Source organism: Castanea sativa, chromosome 5 (assembly GCF_040712315.1).
Source record: "Castanea sativa cultivar Marrone di Chiusa Pesio chromosome 5, ASM4071231v1".
In the NCBI taxonomy this organism is placed as follows: Eukaryota; Viridiplantae; Streptophyta; class Magnoliopsida; order Fagales; family Fagaceae; genus Castanea; species Castanea sativa.
The window spans coordinates 55,042,327-55,068,542 of record NC_134017.1 but is presented as its reverse complement, the minus strand read 5'-3'; the positions used below and the strand labels follow the sequence as shown (position 1 = coordinate 55,068,542).

General features: G+C 34.0%; 1 protein-coding gene across 3 annotated transcripts; it reads right to left on the bottom strand.

Moving 5' to 3' along the window:
- Positions 1–11,408: 11,408 nt before the first annotated feature.
- On the bottom strand, positions 11,409–24,280 carry LOC142634101 (ornithine aminotransferase, mitochondrial). Of its 3 annotated transcripts, none has more exons than XM_075808376.1 (10): positions 23,912–24,280; positions 20,454–20,562; positions 19,755–19,985; positions 18,022–18,181; positions 17,774–17,829; positions 16,859–17,011; positions 15,409–15,506; positions 13,085–13,165; positions 11,942–12,175; positions 11,409–11,718 (listed from the first exon to the last, which is right to left on the bottom strand). In XM_075808376.1, exons 1-10 carry the CDS (start codon positions 24,058–24,060, stop codon positions 11,556–11,558), a joined length of 1,434 nt encoding a protein of 477 aa, XP_075664491.1. In that variant the 5' UTR covers positions 24,061–24,280; the 3' UTR covers positions 11,409–11,555. The 3 variants fall into 3 exon arrangements, with proteins under 3 accessions (XP_075664491.1, XP_075664492.1, XP_075664494.1); XM_075808377.1 differs by lacking the exon at positions 23,912–24,280 and adding an exon at positions 22,724–22,837; XM_075808379.1 differs by lacking the exon at positions 23,912–24,280 and adding an exon at positions 20,740–20,850.
- Positions 24,281–26,216: the final 1,936 nt, after the last annotated feature.

Genomic DNA, 26,216 nt, shown 5'->3' with positions numbered 1-26,216 from the left:
TAGCTTTCAACGAATTAAATGATTTTTTCGCGCATGAGATGATAACTTTTGCTCAATGCAGAAGAAAACTAATGCCAAGGAGAGTTACTGTAAAAGTGATATTTTCTAATCTTAGCTTGCATCCATTGTAGATAAGTAATGAAATTTGTCATGCTAGTAAAAATTGTTTAGGTAAAAAATAGTAGAAAGTTACGGAAAGTTACGGCCGAATAGGTTGTGCTGGCATTTGCTGGTGTTTTTTTTAGGCAAGTTGGATGCTTAAAGTGATCTAGCCCAATTTAGAATTTTAATGTAAATAATTGTATGAGCAAACCCAGCAAAACTCAGCAGCCCAACACTATGCTATGAACGAAGAGAGACAAAAATCTAATTAAGCCCACAAAATGAATGATTGGGCGACACCAAACCCGATTCATTTGAAACGTAAAGAGAATTGACAATACTATAATGTATAAAAAATGACCTTTCTTCACTTTTTTTTTTTGATTCCATTGACACATGAAGAAAGAGGCAAACAAGAGAGAAAGAAAAAGAACAAAGGAAGAGAGAGAAAACTTAGTATGACATTGTTCTTTTTTAACTTTTGGATTGTTTGTCTGCTACGTGTTAGTCCTTTAAATTAAAATGAGAGTGAATGTGAGATTTTTAAATGGTAGGGAGCCAATTCTTAAAGAATTTGAGCACTTTCTGTTTTGGTTGGCACCCTCAAGCTATGTGGTATAGCTAGATGATAGCCTAAAAATTATAAAATAAACTCTCATTTGCTTATAAAGAAAGATGCTTAGGGCCCTAGGGAGCTTGGTTTGAAGAGACCAATAGGCGAAAGAATTGGTGTCAAAACATTGAGAGTCTATATATGAAATAGTGAGATAGGGTGGGAGATTGGGAGTGGTTTTAAGATCATAGATTATTCCATAATTTTTTTTATCACAATTATGACGTGGTAGATTGTGAGTGAATAACTATTATTTACATCTGAACCGATAATTTTTTTTTTCCAATCACATTTTACCACATTACAGTTGTGACAAGAAATTGAGAAAATTTTTGTGGTCTTAGACTTTTTCATAGGTTGGTTTAACTTTAAGTTCTTTTATTATCTCCTACAAAATAAATAAAAAAAAAGTCCAAATTCTTTTCTCTTCTAATTAATTTTTTCGTCTATATAAAACCCTCTTTCTTATCTCGAGTAAATCTTCTCTACCACTTTAATATTCAGAAGAAGATTGCAACTTTGCAGTCCTAGGAGAGGTTAGGCTAATCCATTAGTAGTTAAATAATACGCAACTAACCACTTACGTTTAGGTTGATGACACTTTGTGCCAATCTTAGACCCACTTTTGGTAGAGATAACAGCTCAACAATCACTCTTTTTTCAGTTGGGAGTAGGACCGAGAAAGGTATATTAAATCATTTTTTTAAGGGGCTTATGCTGTTTCCCAATGCATGCTTTATATTTAAAGTGGTCGATATCATAAGTTAAGCACTTTCATGCCAAGACGGCTAGACCCAACCAAGTATCCCTATATTATGACCCTCAAAAAAGAAAAAAAGAAAAGAAGTAACCCTATATTACAGTAGGTAGGGAATAACAAGTCATATGTCTAATGATATGCACGATGTTAAATTCAAGAATAAGATTATAGGTTGAAAAATTAAAAAGTTAATATAATATATACGAACACCACATACCACATAACATAAATTTTTAAATTTATAAAGTTTAAATTCAATTATATAATATTAATTACTCACTCTTTATATTATTATCCAACTAGCCATGTTATGTGTGATGCTCGGTGCATTTTAAGAGAGATAGCCATGGGTGAAGCAAAATGCCAAAAGGGGTGAGGCGAAAAATGATTGATAAAATTTTGTGTTTCATCTTAGTAATCAATTTCAATTTTTTATCATTCACTTAAGTCTAAGCAAAACTTTCTCTTTTTACCCTCTTTTGTTCAATGGTTTCTCACTTTTATATACCATCTTATTAATTGCCCGGAATAACAAGTGAATAAAGGATATGAACATAGTCATTAAATTGAAGAAATTTTATAAATTTGAGATTTTTAATTGACAAAATAAAATACTTGAGGTTTAATTTGAAACATAGTATAAACTTCATGATTTTTTTATTTATATAGTCTTCCCTATGATATAATTGTTAGTGTATAAAAAGTGATGAGTGATCACATCATAATATAGTGCACCCTCACTTGATAGATGGTGTTGTTTCACCAATGCTGTACATAATTTATTTAACATTAAGTTAGTTATTAAATAACAGTCTTGTCACTAATGGATACCCTTCAAGTAATTTTTAATAAATAATTTTAGAAAAATTTTATCAATTTTAGGGGAATAATGAAAAGTGTTCAGACAAATTAATTGTTTTTTTCTTTTCTCATAAAATAATTTTAGAAATATTTTCTAAACCAATATCTTTAGAGTATCGGTTAACTTTTCCCTTAAATAAAAAAAGTATATATATTGGTTAAACTTATATTTTCACAAACAAAATATATCTCTTCACAAGAGACATGAAGAAATCTATAAATATTAGAGCTCCTCGTTCATTCTGTATGTTTGATTATTTTCTCTTTAATGCTGCGTAGGTGATGCCCACCATTAAGGGATTACCATCCACGCCATTGGGTCCACAAATATTAAGGTAAAATCGTGAAGTTAAACAAAGTAAAGAAAGTCAAATCTCTCTACTTTAAATAAATAGCAGCTTGCTTTCTTTTTACCCTCAACATAAGTCGTATCTTTTTTATGTTTTGGAGATTATTTAAGAGTAAATATTTAGTATCAAATGATACAACACCACATGTATAAAAATTCAATAATTGAAAGATGTGTGCAAAATGACCGTATCAATATTTCACTGTTATTCTCAAGGGTGTTAATGGGTAGTTATTTTTTGCATACATATCTTTTATCTATTTGCTTTTAATATGACTAACATAGTATCATATGATACCAAATATCTTCTCGTGCTTAATAATTGAAAATTATGAAGATTACATAGTAAAATTATTAAAAACATCTACACCAACAAAATAAAATCTATCAAAGGCTTGAGTTAACTTGCAATAGAGGTATACTATGTAAAACAAAAGACAAGTCCTACATGCATCCAAGCTTTGTTTAGGAAGTCAGCTAATTGATTTCCTAGTAGCTTTCCTGCACGATAAGAATGAGTACGTTATAGCTCATAATCTCATATCAATGAATTAGCTCTAGTTAGGATGTCAAGCTCATCACGATGGATCAACCCAATTCAGCTGCTTGATTTTGTATCATATATGGAGTCAATCATCACTTGATTTCTTACTTTGTCAACTCATTCAACAAGTGCTTCGATCTGTTTATAATTAATGAGCTGGGTTTAGGTTTATATTCACAAAGCATCCCAATACAACCTGTTAATAATCCAAAATGATATATACCAATTAATTAGAGTGTCGTTGAAGTATTATATAATCAGATTATTGATGGATTGAATATTAGTTAATTGCATTTAGAATGATAGAGAAAGCAAATAATAGAATGAGTGGTACAATAAATGAGAGAATATAGAAGTTGGTGATCATCGTGTGTGTCCATAAAAAAAAGAAAAAGAGAGAGAGAGAAATAAAGGAATAAGATCCAATTATATTGCACTAAGTTCCAAAAAATTTTGGTTTAATTAATCTTATTCCATTTACTGAACTTGTCCCTAACCATTTTTTTTATAGCTGAAGGAAGACTTGATCACTTCCTAATTCCTATAAATCATATAAAATATACAAATTGTAACCCTTCTAGGTATCAAGGTATCATATATCATGTGCAGTTCTAAATAAGTTAGATCTAATAAACCATTATAGAAAACACCCGCACGTTGTGACATGTGTTTAATGGATTGCTTCACATAACAACTTCATGCAAAATAGACATCCGTACTAATTTGATAGTACAGACACAAATAACCTAAATTTACCATAATCTCAGGCTAGAATTATGATTCTAGCCAACCTTAATTACCTCGTGTGTGTGCGCGCTAGCTAGTACTACTGCAATCACATGGACGACATGTTGTTTATTATTGCACTTCAATATTTAGGTCCTTGTTGATTGTATTAGGCTCATCTAATAGTTGCCTGTAATTAACAAGGCCTTTAAATGAAAGGGGACAAAGTTTAAACCATTGCATTGAAGCGGATTTGGGTCTCTTGTGGTACAAAATATCGAAGTGGTGCTTACTGCTTGGTGAAATAACCATTTGGGAATAGAATTTAAGTATTACAAAATACAAAAAGAGCTGTAATAAAATAATTATTCCTATGCATATATTTTTGGTGATAATATATATATATATAGAACCATAATTTATATTACACAATCTGGTATTTATAGCATAATATGATAATGTAATGCAATTATTGCAATCATATTGGATTCAAATCATATTGTTCTCGAAAAACCTTGGCTGGCTATTGCAACTTCATAATGGGTCAGCTTTGATAGGACTGAAACTGAAAGTGAGCATCTTTTGTATGTGTTTAATTTTCAAGAATTTTCTTTGTTTAACGATCTGATTTTTTTTTTAGAAGGATCTGAATCTAATATAATTCTCCCTTTTTTTTTTGTTTTGTTATTACTTAGTAGTGACATATAAAATTTATATGTAGATGTAGTAAAATATTATTATATTATCTATAGCATCATTCTGTTTGGATTGGACCACAAGCACTAAACAATTTGTCAATGGAATTGTAGGGATCTGCGTAGTTAGCGGTTACAGCCAAGGAAGTTAATACCGTACCGGAGGCTGTACCGGTTTGGCTACCGGTACGATATATTTCGGATACCGGCCAATACCGGTGTACCGTTTCGGGTTTACCGCTATTTTATATATATACACACACATACACACACCAAAATCTCTAGAACCATGTTTATAAACATATAATATTTCACTTATATTATAGTAAATATAAAAGTTTATTATAAAACATTACCTCAATTCATAACAAATTATTCATAGTTTTAGACTTTAATATCAAATAAAAGAAAAAAAAACACAATATAAAAAATAGAAAGCTTAGTTGTTCATTGCATACTAAGAAAACAAATAATACTAAGAAATTAATGTAAATAAGTTACCATTATGCCTTTACAAAAATTCAAAAATTACAAAACTAAAAAAAAAAAAAAAAAAAGCTTTTTTCTGTACCGGCCGGTACGCCCGGTACTAGCCGGTATTGCCCGAAATTGGCCGGTATGGCCAGTACGCGGCCGGTACTGCCAGTATTTTTTCCAGTATAATATAGAAGTGTACCGGTACCGATGCACTGGCCGGTACGGTATCGACCACATTGGTTACAACCACAAGCCCAGCTCATTTATTCAGGTTTTGAAGTTACAGAGCTACTTCATCATCTTTCAGGATGAGTAAGTAGGAGCTAGGGAGTGGACCATAGATATCAATATGTTATTATTAGCAGGATCTTAAGGTAGGGCATACAACACGTATATCTTTCTTCTTATCATATTGTCAATTTATCATGCTTTACGAACCTAAGGGTCCGTTTGGATAGAGCTTATTGCTGAAAACTGAAAATACTGTAGCAAAATAATTTTTAAATATGTGAATAGTGTTGTGGGACCCATTTTTAATATTTTTTTTCTGAATAAAGTGCGTGTGGGTCCCATAAACAGTGCGTAAACAGTGCAGCTACAGTACGTGAACAATAAAATTGGTCTCCCGCACAGTAAGATAACGTGCATGAACAGTATTGGTTACTGTTCATGTACGTTAAAAAAAAAAAAAAAACACAGAATCTCAAAACGTGACCACAAAACGCACTATCCAAACTAAACTTAAATCAGAAGCTCGGAAGGTGCTTAATTTGGAACTTCTTAATGTAAAGAGTAATAAATGATGCCCAAAAAACCAAGCAAGAGGCCAAAGTGGCCCTTTCAGGCCCCAGAAAATTTCCCACAACTCGAGGCCTGTAGAGATTAGAGACAAGACAAGTTCATGCTACCCATACCCATAGCAAGGAGGCAGGTTTTAGTTTTACAGCCAAATCATATATAATACATACAGTTGAGCCATAAATGTTAATCAAGGCTAGGCAAATGGGAAAAACTTTGAGGTAGCATGAGAAGAAAATAAGATATACGTGCCTCCAAAAAAAAAAAAAGAGAAAAAGATATATGTGTGTGTCATCCAATTGTGCATATGATCATAAAGTACGTACCTATGTTGGAATTGGCCTCCCCAAAGAGCATTTTTATTGGAAACGATGATATGCAATATGTATATACCTTATGCTTAATTTTCTGAACAAGAAGATGTCCTTATAAATTTGCTAATATTATCATTTCGTAATTTATTATGGTTAGAAAATTCTTAGATACTCTTACAATATAAAAAAATGGTGCTTAATTCTCTCACATTCATGGTGAACTCCACCATGAATTTAATTAGTAGACTCTATCATGAATGTGAAAAGAGGAAGTACCATTCTTCGTACTCCTAGTATTTCAGAAGTACCTAAGAATTACTCGTTATGACTATAATAAATTAGTGGTGAAAATTTTAAATTAATTAATTATAATTATTAATGATATGACAATCACCGCATGCCCACAGATGTGGGAGTATACCATTCATAAAGAAAATATGAAGAGTGATACCCTTAGGACAATGGTTAATGATCCATTTAAAGAAAGTTTTTATGGAAAAAAAAAATTAATGTTTTGATAGCATTTTCCACTTCTCATAAAAGTGATGTTAAAACTTTCTTAAAATAGATTATTAACCATTGCCCTATGGGTACTCGTTAGCATGACCCTAAAATTATTATTATGCTTATAAAAAATCTTGTTTTATTTGAATATATGTTTGGATATTGTATATACCATGCATAATTTAATGAAAAACTTATGGCTAATTATGCCTAATAATATAATATTCCACAGAAAATCACTCATTCACTTCAACTTTCCCTCCGTCCAAACAAGATGCCACCATGATGTCTCTAGTTTTCTCCATTAACTCCATTTGCTTTCACCGAAATTCACATAAGATTTCTTCCATCAGCTTTCACATAAATTGTTATTACTATAAAGAATCTTGTTTTAAATGAACATGTTTGCGTATTGTATGGACCATAACCCATAAAGAGTTTTATAGGGTGTATAGCGACGTGATAATATAAGCTTCCACAATAAAACACTCATTCAACAGAAGGCAACCATGATTATAAAAAGGCACGGACGGGTTATGTTGGATGAATTTCAGACTACCAATCACTCTATTCAAGCAAGCTGGTGTTGGTGTGGTTGTCAAGGAACATGAAGATAGGGTAACGGCAGCCATGAGCAAAAAAGATTCACCAACCACTAGGGCCATTGGAGATTGAAGCAAAAGCTTTGGAGGAATAAGGGATTTCTTTTGCCTGGGATATTGGTTTACACGAGGTAATCCTGATTCAAAAATTATAGCTGATATCCTCATGGGTTTGTGTGTTCCACTGATCACAATTTCAAATATCTTGGAAGCAGTACGGCCCATACGGCAAAAACTTCAAGTTTTTTCGGGCGGCTAGTGTATCTCATGTGAAACGGCAAGAGAAAAAATCATCACATATTTTGACAAAATATGCCAAAATAGGTAGAAAATATTGATAATTTTGTAACTTGAATAAAGGAAAAATCTAAAGCGGATTGAGTCAGCTATTGCTTCTTTTCTTTTTTTCTTTTTTTTTTGGAATAAAAAATGGGGTTTCCGGTGTGGGCTCATCGAGCTCACGTCACATGACGGTAATAGGTAATACCACATGTACCACACGGGCCTTGCTAGGGTTATCGCTCGAACCGCTCCTCTCTGTGTGCAGAACCAAAACTTTTACTATCAGGCCACACCCTTGTGTGGTGAGTTAGCTATTACTTATGATGTACTAAATTTATCTTCTTAATAAAATTTACAATGTTCTCATGTAAAAAGAAAAAACTAAAATCTTTAATTGAACAAATTAACCCAAAAACAGTAATATGATTGGTTATATATGTTAATTTTTTGAATTGTTTTTTACATAAGTACAACTTAAACCCTCTCTTTTTATATATATATATATATATATATATATATATATATATATATATGTATGTATATATGTATGTAGGTAGGTCATAAATATCAAGATGTTGACTTTTCATCTTCCTTAACATTAATATGACGAGCTTGTATATATACTGAATGTGAATGCTTGAAAAAGCATCCATAGTAGATGAAAAGTAAAGCATCTACGACTATCATTGCCAAAACTTCCCCCAAAGGTTCCATGAAGAAAGATCCACACTCAACCATAGATAGGTTACACCTAACCCCCCTGTCCCTTGATTTTATTTGTATGACCAAAGAATTCTAACTCTCTAACTGCATTTATTGGACAATAATAATAATAATAATAATAATAATCTATTATGAGATATCTAGAATGGAGTATCATTGAATTTCAATTGAATTTGAATTTCAAAGAATGGAGTATCATTTATTTGTACGAACAATAATAATTAATGGATCCACCTAATGGACTTGGGCATGCAATAGATTTTAATGATAGTTCTCTTTTTGCTTTGCACTGTTAGATTTGTGAGTGGGACAAACTTCGGCATAGTTTTTTAATACTTTTTTTTAATAATGTGTCTCAGGTTTTTAATTAATTTTTTACCATGTGTTATTACATAATTGAATTTAATTATTTTTACCAGAAGAAATATTGTATTGATTAATACAACTATCTGAACGAAAGAATCTAACATGCAATAACTAAAAAATTGTATGAGTAATTATAAAATACTTCACAAAGAGTGTTATTATGTTAATTGAGGGCATATAATATCTCCCCTGACCTCTAATTTATAAATATACAAATATACATACATATATATATATTAGGATTACTGAATTCTGATTTTTTTTTTTTTGAAAACTATTGAAATTCGATTAAATATATTAACTCATAAAAATAAAAAAAACATAACTTATGAACATTACATAATCACAATAATCACGAAACAGTACACTTTTTCTCTATCCAAAACACACCATCCCCTCAGACCAACTGAGGAAATGTAATCTTAGGGTGTGACACTCTAGACAGTAGATTATGGTGCATGTCTTATTGCATTTGATGTTGGTCGCTAAGTTTCTGGTTCGTTGCTTTGCCGCAATGGGACTTGCTTGGTTCCAGCAACCCTTTGCACGGGGGTGTTGCGGAATTGTCTGAATACTATGATCTTGGGCAAAAACTAAGCTGAGCCAAGCTTGGACCCAATGGCAATGGACCTATTCACATTGAGCCTACAAAAAGTTCCCTCCAACACCAGGAAATCTTCTAACCTGTTGTAGTCTTCCCAAAATGACAATATAATCTGTAATCCTCTTTCTTTTTCATAGCGTTAGGCCCTATTATGAATTATTATGAGCCCTAAATTGGTCATGATTTATTAAAATATAAGCTTTTAATATTGTAGTTTGTGGAGTCTCACATTCCTCATACGCTGCTATATATATTCTTTATATATGTCATGAACTATTAGTCACAGTGATTTAGATCCCCCATTTAAGGAACTGAGGGCCACAATGATTTAGTGAAAATTTTCTTTGAATTTGTTGAACTTACACATTTGTTCTTTATTACAAAAAAAGAAAACTGGTACAAGTAATTTAGCGATTTTGACAATCCACTAATCCAGGCATAAAATAAAATAAAAAATATCTATAATATAAGGAGATTAACTTATTTTACAACAATTTGATGTTCATTGGATGCAGAAAAACAAAGTCCACACCCGATGAGATAATAGATAATTATCACAAACCAGCTATTCCAGCAAGGCTCATAAAAAAATGTCTAGATCAAGAAGACCTCCTTTAATAAAACAGAAAAGGGCCTCCTTTAATTCCCACCAAAAAATATGCATTATTGTGTCTACACCATATCTCCTTTAACAAAGAAAAATTGTACTAGTAGAAGAAAAACAGTACAAACTAGATCAAATATATCAAAGAAAAAACCACGAAGCTGTAGTATAACACATAGATATTCTTCTTTAGTAACCCCTTTGCTTTATTTAGAGAGGAAAATGAAAAGGAAACTGTGAGAAGGATGTGTGAATGGACAGTTGCCCCATAAAAAAAGACACCTAGTGTGTGTGACAATCATAGAAGAGATAAATAACCAAGTCGTAATATACTCGACAACTCATTACTAATACCCAGTCAGAGTATGTATTTTACTTTTTCATTAAGCATAAAGCATTCTAAAAACAATTCTGACCACCATGTAAAGGTTCCAATCAGATCGACCCCTCACTCAATTTTTACTAGATGAAACTTTAAAAATAAAAGGCAAATTACACGTACCTCCGTATCATATACCCTATAAATGTGGAATTACCTTGTGATTTATTTTGTGACACTTACCTTGTGGTTTGCTAATAAGGATTTTTTGTTAACCATAACAGAATTTGATTATGCATCAGTGTCAACATCACATATAAAGAAAGAAATGAAGAAAAGAGATTTTTCAACCCTCACATTTCTAGTTCTTCAATCATAATTTTAGTTTGTATGTTTACAAGGCGTAAGCTTTAAGATAGAACTGTCTTTTTCTTCATTTCTTTCTCTATGTATGATGTTGGCACTTTGACACAAAAAAAGAAGAAGATTATTCAACCCTCTCATTTCTAGTTCTCTCTTTAAATTTCTCCTTCAACCATTATTTTAGTTTGTCTGTTTACAAGGCGTAAGCTTTAAGGTAGAACAACTTTTTTCTTCCTTTCTTTTTTCTTATTTCTTTTCCAATGGGTGTTGTCGGTATCTGCTAAATCATCAAATTTCATTAAAATTAGCAAATAAACAAACCGCAAGGGAGGTAAATGCCTCATAAAAAGAGACTACTAGAGAGTGGTATCTATAATTTGCACTAAAAATAATATTCATATCTATCTCCAGCTGAGCCTACACACAAACACAGAAGCGTTAGGCATGCATTTTTGTTCTTCATCAAACAAAAGATATTCTAAAAGCACATTATAAACAATGCTCTTTTCCCAAGGTAAAGGTTCCAATCAGACAGACCACATGTCTCTCACTCAATATTCTATAAGCTCAAAGGTTTCTTGCCAAGCTTATTCATATCTTAAGGCATCTCAAGTGGAAGTCTGGCACATTGAGCAACTGAAGCACTTATTTGATCCTAACCAGAAAAACATGATTTAAAACAGAAAGTTCTATTCAAAATAAACAATTGATCAGGATTAAATAGGCATAAGCTAATAGTTTTATAATATTCCTTCATCGATGCATTTATTGTGATTAAACCCCAAAAAAAGAAAAATCCAGATTGAGATAAGTATCTTAATTTTATTAAAAAGAAGATTAAAAAGAGAAAGCAACAATTAGAGGAGAGAGAATTTCTGAAAATCCATGCTAAAGGTATAATATATCAATTTCAGCAACTGATTGCCTTAAGAAGTAATGTACATGTTATTCAATTATCTTCATCTGGAGAAGCATATAAGTTTCGCCCACAACAGTCACATATGTTAGAACTAGTTGGGGAGACATGCTCTGGCTTTGCTTTCTGCATCTTTGGTAGATCATGCTCAAGAACATCACTCAGTGCCTTTGAGGCTTCTTGGAGCTCATCCAAACTGAAAATATACATGTAATGTAAGTCATACAATTATATAAAAAAAAAAAATACAGTTATTCATTCTAGTGTAATATATTTTGGTGTATGATACCCGAAAGTCCCCTCACTTGTCAACCTTGTTTCCCAGTCACTAATATGTCAACTATGTGAAAGAAAAGCACAATGAAAACAACCTGAAAGTTTTGATGACATGAAAACATGCACCAAGTATGTTTCCTTACCTGATTGAGAGTGGGGGAGTTAATCGGATGATAGTATCATGGGTGGGCTTAGCAAGAACTCCTCTCTCCTTTAACTGTAGGCAGATATCATATGCAGAAATAGGGCGCAGATTTTTGCTGTTGAGCTCCACAGCATTGAACAAACCTCTACCTCGAACTTCCCGTATGTAGTTTGGGTATTGCTGCTGAATCTTAAGTAGATGGTGCCTTAACTCCTGTCCCAGTTGGGCAGATCTATAGAATTGAGGAATATCAAGAGACAATTTATGCATCAAATGGGGATTAAAAAACAAAGAAAAATAAATAATGAAGGCAGCCATAGATATACATGATGAATCTGGGAAAAGAAAGCATAGTTATTTCAAAGAAGCTATTGCATAAAGTACAAACAAGTATTATTTTCCAAACCATAATACAGATGAAATAGTTGTTCCACCACATTTTACATTGGCCTTTTGAGAGCCTTGTGAAAGCTCTCCGCAGCTGACTACCGCTTTCTCATTTCCTTTGTCCTTCTATGGTTCTCAAATTGATGATTGTGTATATATATGTGTCTTCATTGCAGGATGTCAGTTAAAGCAATTTTATATACATGAATAAACATAGTTGCAAAATGTATGATTTAGTTAATGATTCAGCTTTAAACTACCATAAATAGTACACCCATGGGCATACCTGTCCCACCCACCTTTGCCTTGGGCTATAAGTTGGATTGGGATGACTATTCCCTATTGCTGGGTGGGTCACAGGAAGGAGATACCTGTCTCAAACTTGTCCCGTTGCTATTCCTACCAGGAATGTGTTAAGACACTTTTCTTTTGGGTTTTCGGGTAAACAAGAAATGCAATACTTGAATAGAAATGTCAGGATGAATATAATCCATAGAAGTGAGAAATGGAGAAAACTCCATTTAATCATCAAATGCTTCATTCTTGTATAAATATATTGGCACTTCAATCCTTTCTACTAAATAGAAAATCAGGTATTAAGTATTATAGTAAGAAATCTTAATACTGTCTGAATCTCCAGATAATTAAGCCACTGAAGAAAATAAATTTTCTATCATGGAATAACAATGTAGCTGTTCTTGTCCTACTTGTTTATATCATCTCATGATACAACATTAGGCAGTGGATTTGATACCTCTCAGCAAGTCTCTCATCTCTGATGACATCTAGTGAGGCGATGGCAACTGCACTGGCCAATGGATTTCCCCCAAAGGTACTGCCAGTAATGAACAATAAGAGAAGTGTGAGCTCTCGTATAATATATCCCAACAGCAACACCAAGAAAATGGCAGACTTAAAATGAAAGAAAAAAATATTGAAGATGGTAAAAAACTAAAAATTAAATTAATGGAAAACTGTAAACAACTTTAGGAGAGAATTTTTAGATTCAACCTAATAGAAACAACAATTTCAATAAAATGTTTTTCCTTTTTCCTTTTTTGGGAAACAGAAAGAAACTATTTTAATATTAAAAAATGGCATAATCATGCAGCATGATTTTGTTTTTTATTGGTAAGTTACACTATTATATCTCAGGTAATGTGGATTGGATTGGATAAGAATGTTGTGTGAGCATGTGTTGAGTCCCATATTCAGCGTACAAGGTCAAACTAGGTTATATAAGTGATTAAGTGTATCCTCAATTGTAATTTGACTAGTCCTTTTGGGATATAGTACAGATATAGCTAGAGCTTCCTTAGGTTGTGACAAATGGTATTAAAGCCAACCGGGTAATGCCATATGGCTCAAGGGCACTACAACACAGCGTGGGACCAGACAAGGATGTCAAGAATTTAAGTGGGTGAGATTTTGATACCCCACATTACATGAATTGGATAGGATAAGAGTAATTGTGCAAGCGTGCGCTAAATCCCACATCAGGTGTTTACTAGATCGAACTAGTCCTTTGGGGTATAGCACAAATATGGCTAGCCCTTCTTGGGTCGTGACACGCACATCTACTTTGACTTAGTGGGTTTTCAACTCACAACCTAGCCCTTCACTCACATTTTTGACAGGAGAATGTCCACTTGAGTCAAGGCTCATTGACTGCAGCATAGAAGTTTTTAAACAGCAAAAATGCAAAGACAAATACAAAAAATTTTAACCGACAGAAAAAGACTAAAAAAATTGGTAAGTGAAAGGTGGTCAGTGTGGCATATTTTTCCAAAGAAATAATCCACGGTCATTGCTCCTCACTATGCCATTTTATCAGTCATCTTTCAGCACTTCTATATAACTAAAGCAGAAAACACTTAAAACACTTGTGACAAATCAATCACTCCCTTGGAAATTATAAGTGTCCCAAGACCCCTATTTCCTTTGCAACAAAAGAAAATCAGCGGAGTTATTACCTTCCACAATGATATTAAAAAACTCAAATCTAAGTGCTCTAGGATTGATCACTCACTACAGCTTCAATAGCATTATTTTATTTAAATGAAAGATTTAAAGACAGAAAAATTTGCAAAACCTATATGGTTTATTATTAAACCCCATTAGACACGAGGGAACAACCATATAACTGCTTTGATTATGTCACTTGGAGAAGGAAACCACACCCTTCCAAGAGGAATGAATAAAGATAGATCTATCAACTTCTAACCAAACCCTCAAAATGAATTTAGGAGGAAGCATCATATACATAAAGACAGAATCCCAATCCGAGAATGAGAAATGTATTTTTCTAGGTTGAACTTTAACCGTATCAAACTTGGTTACAAATTGTACGATTCCTTGCTACCAATATGTATCAAATGGATAAATTGAGGAATCTTTCCAGAATAACCATTTGATAGACTCCAAAACATGGTAACTGGAGCTCAAATTGGAAAGAACTAAAAGTTCCAGCCGCGTTTTAGAAAAAAAAAATGGTTCCAAATGTGTCTAGGCTTGATGAAAGTAGTATTCAACTTCACTGATCCATATGCATCATTTCACTCAGAAAAAAACTAAGTGTATAGGTAAATCATGTCCAATATCTATTATGGTGTTTCTTCCAAGAGGTACTTTGTTCTACAAAACACTACTTGTCTATGTACAATTTGCACACATTTGCATGTTATTTGCAGAACTAGAATTAACTGGCCAACCATCCAAAGTGAGGTGCATTACTGTTGGACCATTACAACCTTACTACATCATTATCCTGTTTGGCTTGACCCTATTTTCTTTGGTTGCTATGCCATATTACTAGAAGTGAATCGACTTACTATGTGTAAATCAAACCTGACCATTTCCACTTGTATGCACTATTAAAAAAAATCCTTACAAAACTGGAGCCACATGTCTTGGTAACATTTACTGAATCAGAATATATAAATGGGTGTTGTAATGTGTCCAGGCAAAATCTTTTAGATCAAGATGGACAAGAGTTAGAAATTAAAGGCTGATTACATAAAATAGTAATAGGTTAAGAAATAGATCATTTATGAAATACAAGTACTTATAAATGCAAACCTTCCATGCTCTCCAGGTTGGATACAAAGCATCACATCTTTGTCTGCAAGCACTGCACTTACAGGTATCACTCCACCACCCAAAGCTTTTCCAAGTATCTGGAAAAGAAAATGAAAAAGTTATTATATGTATTGTATCACATTGGAGTATTCAATAAGATTGTTAAGTTAGTTTAAACAAAAAATGCCTCCCAAGCATAAGAAAGAAGTAATGAAGGTACCATGCAAATTGCATTTCACATCTCTCAAACTTAGGCTCTATGACAAGATATTCAGATATGACATCTCTTTTTCATCATGCAAGACACATTAGGAAGACAATGCAAAGAGGCAAGAATTTTCTCAGGCAGGGAAAACAAAGAATACAAATGTTAGGTTAACTTCAAAAAAGTATATACTCCATTCTATTGTGAATCCTGTTAAAAGTATGCTTTTCTTGTTTCAAGTACAGTCCATAGTTCCGGAAAGAACCAATTCCCAAAATTTTAATTTTTTGCTTTCAAAGCTGTCTTATTCAGTCTTGTGTGACTATTTATGGAATCTCATAATAAGATACTGGTTATGGGTGCATAGGAAGAAGTTCATCAGAATTTATAAGTTTGTTCTTTTTTCTTTTTTTTTTAATTGATTAGTTATGCATGCACTTAGTGGGCATTGAACCTGCGACCTTACCCTCCATCCCAAATTAGGTGTTATTTGATCTAGAGTTCCTTGGCATTAGTAGTTCATAGCGGTAACAAAAAACACTTTGAAGGTAGTTCTGCATACAGTCAAGGAACAGTCAAAGTCCACTTTCAAGTACAAGTCCAATGGATGGCAATTATGGCCTTCTGAAACAACCAAGTTCCTAAGGTTTTAAAACTTTTCTTCCAAAGTCTTCTTATGTGGTATTGTATGATCAAATTGGTTGGGTGGATAAACATAATTCCATTGCAAATTCATAGCTATGATAAATAAAATGGTAATATAAAAAGCTTCTGCAAATAGAAAATGCAATCACCAAAGTTTTGAATAGAGTATGAAACCTTCATAGTCCCACCCACACACACACACACACACAGAGAGCCGTCATTTCATAATGAGATAGGCCTGTCATTTCAACCCCTAAAGATGTAACTGAATTGTGGGCAATACATCAATACTTAGCAACCCAGCATTGTACAGATATTTGAACAAGATATAACAATGTATCCAAAATGGAGAAATTGACCATATGAGTGTCATGTCCTCTTGATTCGTGAATGCAGAATTGAGGCTAACATGGACAAATCAAAGGGATGCAACATGGGTAATTTTCCTGGTGTAACTTGCAATCATATTGTTGTATAATGGTTCAAGTAAATATCATTATCCAAAATGTTTCTACATTCACATCTAAGACTTGGAAAAAGTCATGAAAATTATAAAGAATCTAGAAAGAGAGATTTTTGGAGGGGATGGGGGGTGCTCACCACTACATCTGGGCGCACTTCTTCCCAATCACAAGCCAGCATTTTTCCTGTTCGTGCTAAGCCAGATTGCACCTCATCAGCAATCATTAAAACATTATATTTTGAGCACAGATCTCTGACAGATTTTAAATAACCATCTGGAGGAATTACAACCTACCAACAAATAAATAATTTTTTTTCTCAGGAAAACAAAGAATTCAAAATTTGGAGGGATGGGACCTTGATTTCCCTCAAAAAGAAGAGGAAAAACATACTAAAAAAAGGAGGCACTGTCTAAAAATAATAGGGAGCTTCATATAGTCATAGTTAAAAAGAACCAACTGATATGAAATCTTTAACCAATTCTTGATGAAAGGTCAATGGATTTGACCAGAAAACATGTTAAGAAAGCTTAAAAACTAATTAAACAAAGTTGGTTATTTCCCATTGCCAGTGTTAAATGGTTGCAATGTGTGGTTCAGAGCAACTTGACACAATAGCTCCGGATAAAGTTGCTCTCTCATTGCCTGCATTAAACGGTCAATTCTCGAAAGTAGCAATTAGGTACAGAACTCACAAAAAAGAAGTATGGGATATTCATTGGATATTCTAGAAATTAAGCACATATTCTTTAAGTGTGTCAAACAAGGAAGAGGAGAGTACCTTTCTGGTTCACTAGAAATTCTCTAATCTACCTGCTGATGAGATATCTATGTCTATATTATAGGCATGTTGCTACAGTCCATAAACAATTCATTTTAGCCAAACAGCTTAGACAAAAAGAAATTGGAGTAACCAACCATCAGCCATGTCCTAGTTCTATGATTTAGAAACTAGACGAGTCAGGCACAACTTTGCACCAAAAGATATACCCAAGTCCCTGTAATACATCTCATAGCCCTAAAGTGAGAAAATATTCATTTCCAAAACACATACCCCAGCCTCTCCTTGAATGGGTTCGAACAGAAATCCAGCTATTCGATCACCATTTTCTGCAACAAATAACAGAAACACGCTATAATCAATAGTTCAATAAACTCTCCTCTACGGTTTTGAAGCAGTTCAGATGGATTACAAAAGAATGTTTGAAGCATGTGATGATTTATACAAATAAGATAATTTATCTCAATTTTGGGTACAGTACAACTAGAACCAATAAAACATAAATTTTAGTGAATCTTAACCTTTGAAGATTTTCTCAAGGGCAACTGCATCCCCAAAATCAACTTTAATATGGCCAGGCAACAACGGTCCAAAACCACGGGTAGCATCATTGTCACAACTCATGGAGATGACAGCCAACGTGCGACCATGGAAGCAGCCACAACATGAGACAATAATTGCCTGCATATGGTTTACTTGAGTAAAATGTCTGAAATGGTAAACTCAACTTGTCCATATAACTGATCATTTACCAAAATAGAGAAAGTACAAGTTCTGGAAGAACAATTAAGTACCCATTAACAACTATAATCCAAAGTAAACCTACACAACATAAGCAAGAATAACTGCTAGCTTTAAACTATATAGGAGGAGTCAGTATACCAAATTAAATAGAAAAACATAACTATCTAAAAAAGTTCATATTTCCAACAGAAATACAGAAGGATTTAGAACATCAAGCTTTGTATGTTGTTTCACTAGAATTTTTTATTATTGGTAAGTTATTCATGCAACCAGTGGATGTTAAACCCACATCCTCACCCTCCACTTCACTCTTACAAAGGAATAAGGTATCATTTGAGTTAGACCACATTGGCTACATTCTTTTACTAGCATTACCAAATCCAGAAGTTAATATCAATCAATGACAAGATAAAATAAATAAATAAATAAATAAGAAAGCAATGAATTTTGTGATCCTTCAAAGGTAGTGCCAATCTAGAACAAGAAAAAAGAAAGCTAGAATGTTTTCATCAAACAGTACCAAGACTGAAGACAGCTGCAGTAATGAGGAGGTTACCATTGGAGGAGCTACATGGACAAGAGTAAGGATATAAATTGATGTATCCACTATCCAGAGGGAACCAATGTAGTTATTAAAGTACTCAACTATTCGTTCTGTTTCAGTTAAATATTAGAGAAATAGAGAGACCAAAATGAAGTGCTCATATATAAGTATATTTTTCTCTAATAATTATAATCATAGGTTAAAAACATATTCTAAGTTTAGGCCTCATAGCCTAACTCAAGGATAAATGAAGCAATATCCCAAAGCCAAAATATTTTAGCCCAATCCCACAGAGTCCATGTTTCAAATTGTGATACATCTTGAAGATACATACTGATTACATAAGCTCGACTTGCACTTGATATATCAGCCTCTTGCATGAGGGAAAGACAAGAAGTCTTAATCTCTGGTTAAGATTTAAAATCTTTAAAAAAAAAATGATTTGTCAAACTAAAAAGTACACTAGAGCAACTAGACATTAAGATATTGACACACAAAACGCAGTAGGTAACAACTCAATATATTTATTAATTACTTATACTTTCTATATTTAAAACTAATATTAACAAATATATTTGGAATTCCGTAATATCTTATTCCTTCCCACAACCTAAGATGCTTTGCCACTGCTGCTTGCCGTCTGAAAGATCATTAGCAGTAAAAAAAGGAAAACCTCAAATTTTCTAGCCTAAGCTTCCTCTACTTGTCTTTTCCATGTATGACTTGACATCATACATCAGATCACTCCCAACCCGTACATATTACATTAGGCATTTACTAGCAATCAAGTAAAGACGGACAAAAACCTTACAAATAAAAAAGTCAGACAGACAAAAACAACTGTAGTACTCAGTAACCTTAATTCAGGTAAAGGAGTTCACTTGCCTCAATATCCAATAATTTGAAATAATGAAAGCAGAATATTAAGATAGTTATCAAAATAAGCGTAATTATCCTGGCATCTACCTCATCTTTGGGAATTTTTTTCTTCTCATAACCCCATTTCCTTGCCAACTTTAGAGCTGTTTCCACACCTTCAGCACCAGTGTTCATAGGAAGTACCATGTCATAGCCAAACATACTCTGCAGATACTTGGCAAATATTGGAAATTTATCATTATAGAAGGCTCGAGAGCTGAGAGTAAGCCTTTCTGCCTGTTCTTTCAACGCTTTCATGATCTTTGGATGACAATGACCCTACAGCAGTGAAGCTACGGAGTTGAATAACAAGAATTCCATTTCAAATCAAATATAGATATGGATACAGATACAGATACAGATACAGATACCAAAAAAAAAAGAAGAGGCATTGGTCACTTCTTAAGGACTTCTAAGTTTCATAAACTCCAATGGCATTGTGGTATATTCAGGTGTAGAGGCAAAAAGCTTCTGCCGGTGATTGCAAAAATCAGACAAAAATAGGATTTTGAAATACCAAGCACAACAATGATACTGTCATGTATACAATTAATGGGAACCTTCCATATTTCAACTTGGAAATGAATTTTGGCAAGAAAAATTTATGGCATTTGATAACTTACAAAGGCAGATGAAATTTTCCATATCTCAACTTTTGAGATTGCTTGTTTATGAAATAGTAGAGATAAAGCACTGTTGATTCAATGGTGCAGTGATATACGTTATCATAAATTTCAATCTTCTTACCTGATTAACTGCAGAGTAGGCTGCAAGGAAATCCAGATATCTGTTGCCCTCTGGATCCCATACAGATGATCCCTTTGCTTGTGAAAAAACGATGGGGACTGGGTGGTAACTGCAGTTGATTCAGAAAAGTGGATGAGTTAAGTAAGTTCTCAGGAGGAAATACTCAATAAATCACTCCAACAGAAGGGTATTATTCGTGAAAATCAGCCAGAACATAGCTCACTGCAGACTTCTGGAGTAAACAACAATCATAAAAAATATAAATAAAAACAAATTCATAACTTACAGAATCCATTAAAAACTGCATGATGGAGAATGTGATGGTCCACCGACTATGCATCCATCAACTTTACCATATGCCTTGTACTTTTTCATTTTCAAATTTCAACAATCCAGAAGACTTAAGAGTACGACATTTTTCCTATACAACCATCAAGGTTCCATTAAAAGCTGCATGATGGACAATGAAATGATCCACCGACTAGGCATCCATCATCTTTACTATACACTATGCACTTTTCATTTTCAACAATGCAAACGACTTAAGAGTACGACATTCACCCTATGCAACCATCAAGGTGGTACATACAGAGGAGCTTATTTCCATATTTTGTCTCTTGGAAGAGAGTTTTATAGACCAGCAAGTAAGAGTTGGATTAATTCAAGGAAATCCGGCCATCAGATTAGATTTTAATTTAGAATAAACGCAATGATATTATTCCAATGGAAAGCTTACAATTTCTACAAAGATACTTAATGTTCAAATGCTGAAAAACAGGACCCAGCCATCCTAAAAACATGGACCAACTCACCATTAACTCAACACAGGAATTGAGACTCAGTAGTCCCTTACAACCACGACTACCACATCTAACTAACAACTAAGGTTTTTCTTATTCAAACAAAACACTACATTCCCTTCCTACTTCCTCTGCATGCACATAATCCTCCCTCCCCCGTTAGGATGACCCTTGTCCTCAAGGGCATAATTCTAAAATTGCAACTTCATATGATCAAGACTCTCCCACATGGCCTCTGCTAGAGATAATCCTCGCCAATTCACATGGATGTCCAAACAATCCACATCTGCTGATATAAGACAGCTTGAAGCCTGATCACCAGATTATTGTCTGTATCCAATACCGACAGTAACTAACGTGGAGAGGACACTTAAGCTCCAATCTTCTCTTTGAGCAAGGACACATGAAATATAGGATGCACTTGTGACTCAGGGGGTAGCTCAACCTTGTACTTTACCTGGCCAATTTGCTGAAAGACTCTAAATGGACCATAACATTGTGGAACTAGCTTGAGGTTTCATTTCAAAGATACTGAGGCTCGCCTATAGGTCTGCAACCTCAAATAGACCCAGTCACCCACTTTTCTTAGTGTTGCAAATAGTAGACTTGTTTATCTGAGCTTGAGCCTCCTTAGGGTTTACCTTCAAGTATTTAACAATATGGTCCCTGTGCAGTAGCTCTTGCTCAACTGCCACAGCCTTTGTTGTGCCTCTGATATAACTTAACAATGAAGTTGGCTTTCTACCATACACGACCTTAAATGGTGTTCTTTTGATTGCAGAATGCCAACTTATGTTGTAGCAGAACTCGGCCCAAGACAACCATTTCGCCCACTGCTTTGGTTTGGAGCTAGTAAAAACACCTCAAATACATTTCCACAGTTCAATTGACTACCTCAGTTTGCCTGTCAGCCTGAGGGAGACAGGATGGACTGAAATCGAATTATCTAATGAATTGTTTAAAATGGTTCAAGGCATCCCATGAAATTTTAAAATGATATCAAAGAAAACTTGGGCAATACTAACTGCTGCGTAAGGATGTGCAATTGATATTAAGTGGGAGTACATGGAGAATCAACAACAACAACAACAAATATAGTAGATTTTATTGAGAAATAGGTAAATCATCAATGAAGTCCATTGAGATATCCATGCATAACCAATCTGGCATAGGCAAATGTTGCAAGAGATCAGCATGTGACAGTTGCTCTAATTTATGTTGTAGAAAAACTTCACAATCTCAGATGAATTGTTTGATATGTTCTCTCATCTTCGTCCAATAGAAGTTGGATCAGAATCAATGTAATGACTTATGGGAAACCTTCATGTGAACTGTCATGGAATTCGCTGTTATTGTCCTTTTGCAATAAACACAAAATCCTCACCTTGAAATAAATCTTCCCATGAAATTGTTAAGAAATGTGTGAAATCCATTTTGACCAATCTAGGAGAATAAGAGTGAGTGTTGTACCTAACCGGAGACTCCACATTACTCCATGGTGTCCACAAGGAGGGGCTTGCAAGCTCTCACCTTCTTCATGGTGCAGAGTGAATGAAAAAGCTCAGTGATCATCTCAAGAATTTGTAGTTGGTTGGTACGAAGTGATCTGCCATTTTGCTCCAAATGCTCCACTCATTGATCCATTCTCTATCTTTGATATCACTTTGGTACATACAAAGGAGTTTCCTTCCCTATTGTGTGTCTTGAAAGAGAGTTATACAAAGAAGCAAGTAAGAGCTGGATTAATTCAAGGAAATCCAGCCTCCAGATTAGAGTTTACTCAACTATCCAAAAACCATGAACCAACTCACCGCTAACTCATCTTAGGACTCAAGACTCAGTACCATGTCTAGCAAAAAGATAAGGTTTCGCCTATTCAAGCAAAACACTACACTTCCTTCCTACTTCCTCTGCATGCACATATCACAAGGCACGTAAGGTAACTCTAGTCCCAACCATCTTCAGCAAGAAGAAGGCCCTGCCTTGTGAGAGCTAAGGCCAACAAAGGTGGGCAGACACCATGTGGACAATGATTTTACCAACTGCCTTGCACTGTGTTTGGGTTATATACCGAGAGAGAGAGAGAGAGAGAGAGGGGGGGGGGGGGGGGGGGGGTTACTGACTTTCTAGATAATTGCCAGTTTTCATCTGCCTTAAGGCTTATAAATCTGAGGTAGTCTTAGAATGCCCTTCAGAACATAGCATGATAAAAATCAAATTTCTTTACAATCAGTTATAAGTGTTCAGACCTTCACCAATGAGCTCCATCTCAACTGGAAAGCAGATGGTGAGGTCGTGGGTTCAAAACCCATTAGGTGTGTTTAACTTTTTCCAACCAAAAAGACAAAAATTCAGATCTTCAAGGAATTGAATCAGGCTATATGATCCTGTGTTTTGTCTATCACACATCTCTCCCAGATAAATTAAATAGTTCTAATTACTTCGAGACAGCTAATCTTCTCATTTCATGAGTATCAACAACAATAAATCAGCACAGAAAGCACGAGTCTTGACCGTGTTATATAATTCACCACGCGTATATACAAATTCGGAGTCCAGAATTAGACGAAAATAAGCAAAACCCAGAAAGCAAAACATCAAAAAGAGATCAAAAACTGAAGTTTGATGTAGATAGAGAAAAAAAGGGAGAGAGCACACTTGTGGGCACTATATTCATGCTCAAAGTTGATGAGCTTTTGAGAGGAGGAACCAGCAGCAGTAGTAGCTTCAGGGACAGCACCAAAATTCCTCCCCCCCCTGCAAATCCTTTGTGACAATATTGATTGCAAACCTCTCCTGCTCGCCATGGAAGAAGCTTGTTCAGATCTCTGTCCTAGATTCTAGTTTCTAGTCTTTTAACACTGACACACAAACACAACACAACACAACACAACACAACACACGCTCATGGAATCTAATCTAAAAAATGTCGGGAATGATGTTCTTTTTATATTTAACTATTGCTTACACGCGCACACACAGTTTCATCATCATGCTCCTCTTTATCCTTATCTATTATATATTGCCATATTGGAATATTTGGAATATAGATAGATAGATAGATGCTATTGCTCAAAAACAAAAAAGATAGATAGATGCTGCGTATTGGGTCTTCCTTTCTTTCTTTCCCTCTCAACCGTTCCCTTTCATTGTCATTGTATTGTGTTGTGCGTCACGCACGCGGCAATTCGTTACGCTTTCCAAAGCATATCCTTGACTATCCCACATGCTATAATATGGTAGGTAATCTAATATAAGTTTAAACTTTTTTTTGATGAATAATTTTGTGAAAGGAATGGTAACCATTAGCTTCCTTTTTTGTGAGTTGGAACGGAGCACAATTTATACTAACCACTACTCTTTATTTAGGTGAAAGTAATGAGGAATCAAACGCAGTATTTTCCCACTAAATAAGAATAGTAAAGTACCAGTAGATTCAATTGAGAGTTACTAAAAATATATATATATATAGTTTTTTGTAGGGGTAAAATTCTGACATTTGTAATGTTTTCTTGGACTTTGTAGAAAAGTTTGGTCCTAAAATCCTTGCATCCTTCTCTTTCTTCTCACCAACCTTTGCACAATGTTAGGTAATAAACCCAACAGCGTGTAAAGCTCAGTGTTTGATGATATCCGCTTAAAGTAGTCCTTTTTTTTTTTTTTTTTTTTTACTTACATCTAAAAGGATTCTGATCATGTGCAGTTAGATATGTAATCAAACAAACAAACAAACAAACACATTCTCAACAACAACAACACACATTAAAAAATAAGAAAAAGACAAATTTGCACAAAACAAGCATCTTATGTGGCGTTTGGTACGGGGAATCCACATTACTCCTGGCATCTAAATTCCCAGGAATGTGATTCCTAGGAATCACATTCCTAGGAATGTAGCTATTCCTATGTTTGGTTTCATTGTGAGATTCCCAGGAATGTGAGATGATAATGTTTGGTGTATTCCCAGGAATCTTAAATGAATTATTTGTTTTTCCCATTTTGTCCTTAGATTTGAATGTGAAGTACCAAGCCCATTAAAAAAAAATCTTCCTTTAAATAAATAATGAAAAAATATATAAACTATTAATTAGTCATTTAAAAAAATATCTTACTCTAAATAGATAGATAAAAAACATTATATAAACTATCAATTAGCAACACATTCATTAAAACTGTGATCTAACATTTCAAAATGACAAGAATAATACAAAAATAACTATTAGCAGAGTTATTTATCCTGTTTATGTTGTTTTGGCGGGAAAAGATAAAGACAAGAGATAAGATATTGATAATTTGTTTTATAGTTTATCTTAATTGCTTAAATGATAAGGAAAAAGGGTTAAAATTGTCAATTTATAAAAAATACAATTTCTTTTAAGTTTGGGAATCTGGATTCCCACCTGTTTTAAAAGGAATCCACATTCCTACTGAGAGGGGTTTAAGGATTCTCCTGGCATCTGATTCCCTAGCGTAATTTGCAACCAAACATGGGAATCTTTAAACATTCCTAGGAATCCTAAAACATTACCCCATACCAAACGCCACCTTAAAGTCTTATATGAAAACACCCAAACACCCCCAATACAGGGGGTATTTTATTTGATACATTTCAAGAGGTATCTCTACCAACCCAAGATATCATGATACTTGTAAGAGGAGAGTGTCCAAGAGCTTATCTATACATGTTTAAACATGCACTTAAGCAGTGTGGAACACTAGGATCATAATACAATTGGCCCAAATGTGATAGCATGTCCAAACTTTAAGGGAAAATATGAATATGGGGTAGCTACCATTTTTTAGATCGATGAAAAACAGGTAGAACCAAGATCAACCTAATTTTAGCCTTTTTATGTTTGAGTGTTTTTGCTCGTTTGTTCTTTTATTTTTATTAAAAAAAAGATAAAGATAGACTATTAACATGTGTCATATCAATTGACCTGACTATGAAAACAACGAGTAA

What these genes read in the sequence shown, in the direction of transcription:
- LOC142634101 (XM_075808376.1), bottom strand. Translation starts at nt 24,060, where the DNA reads ATGGCGAGCAGGAGAGGTTTGCAATCAATATTGTCACAAAGGATTTGC. An exon ending in CCATTCAAGGAGAGGCTGGG is followed by an intron (nt 17,012 to 17,773) that starts GTATGTGTTTTG and finishes ATTTGTTGGTAG; the next exon opens with GTTGTAATTCCTCCAGATGG. An exon ending in AAGTGCGCCCAGATGTAGTG is followed by an intron (nt 15,507 to 16,858) that starts GTGAGCACCCCC and finishes TTTCTTTTCCAG; the next exon opens with ATACTTGGAAAAGCTTTGGG.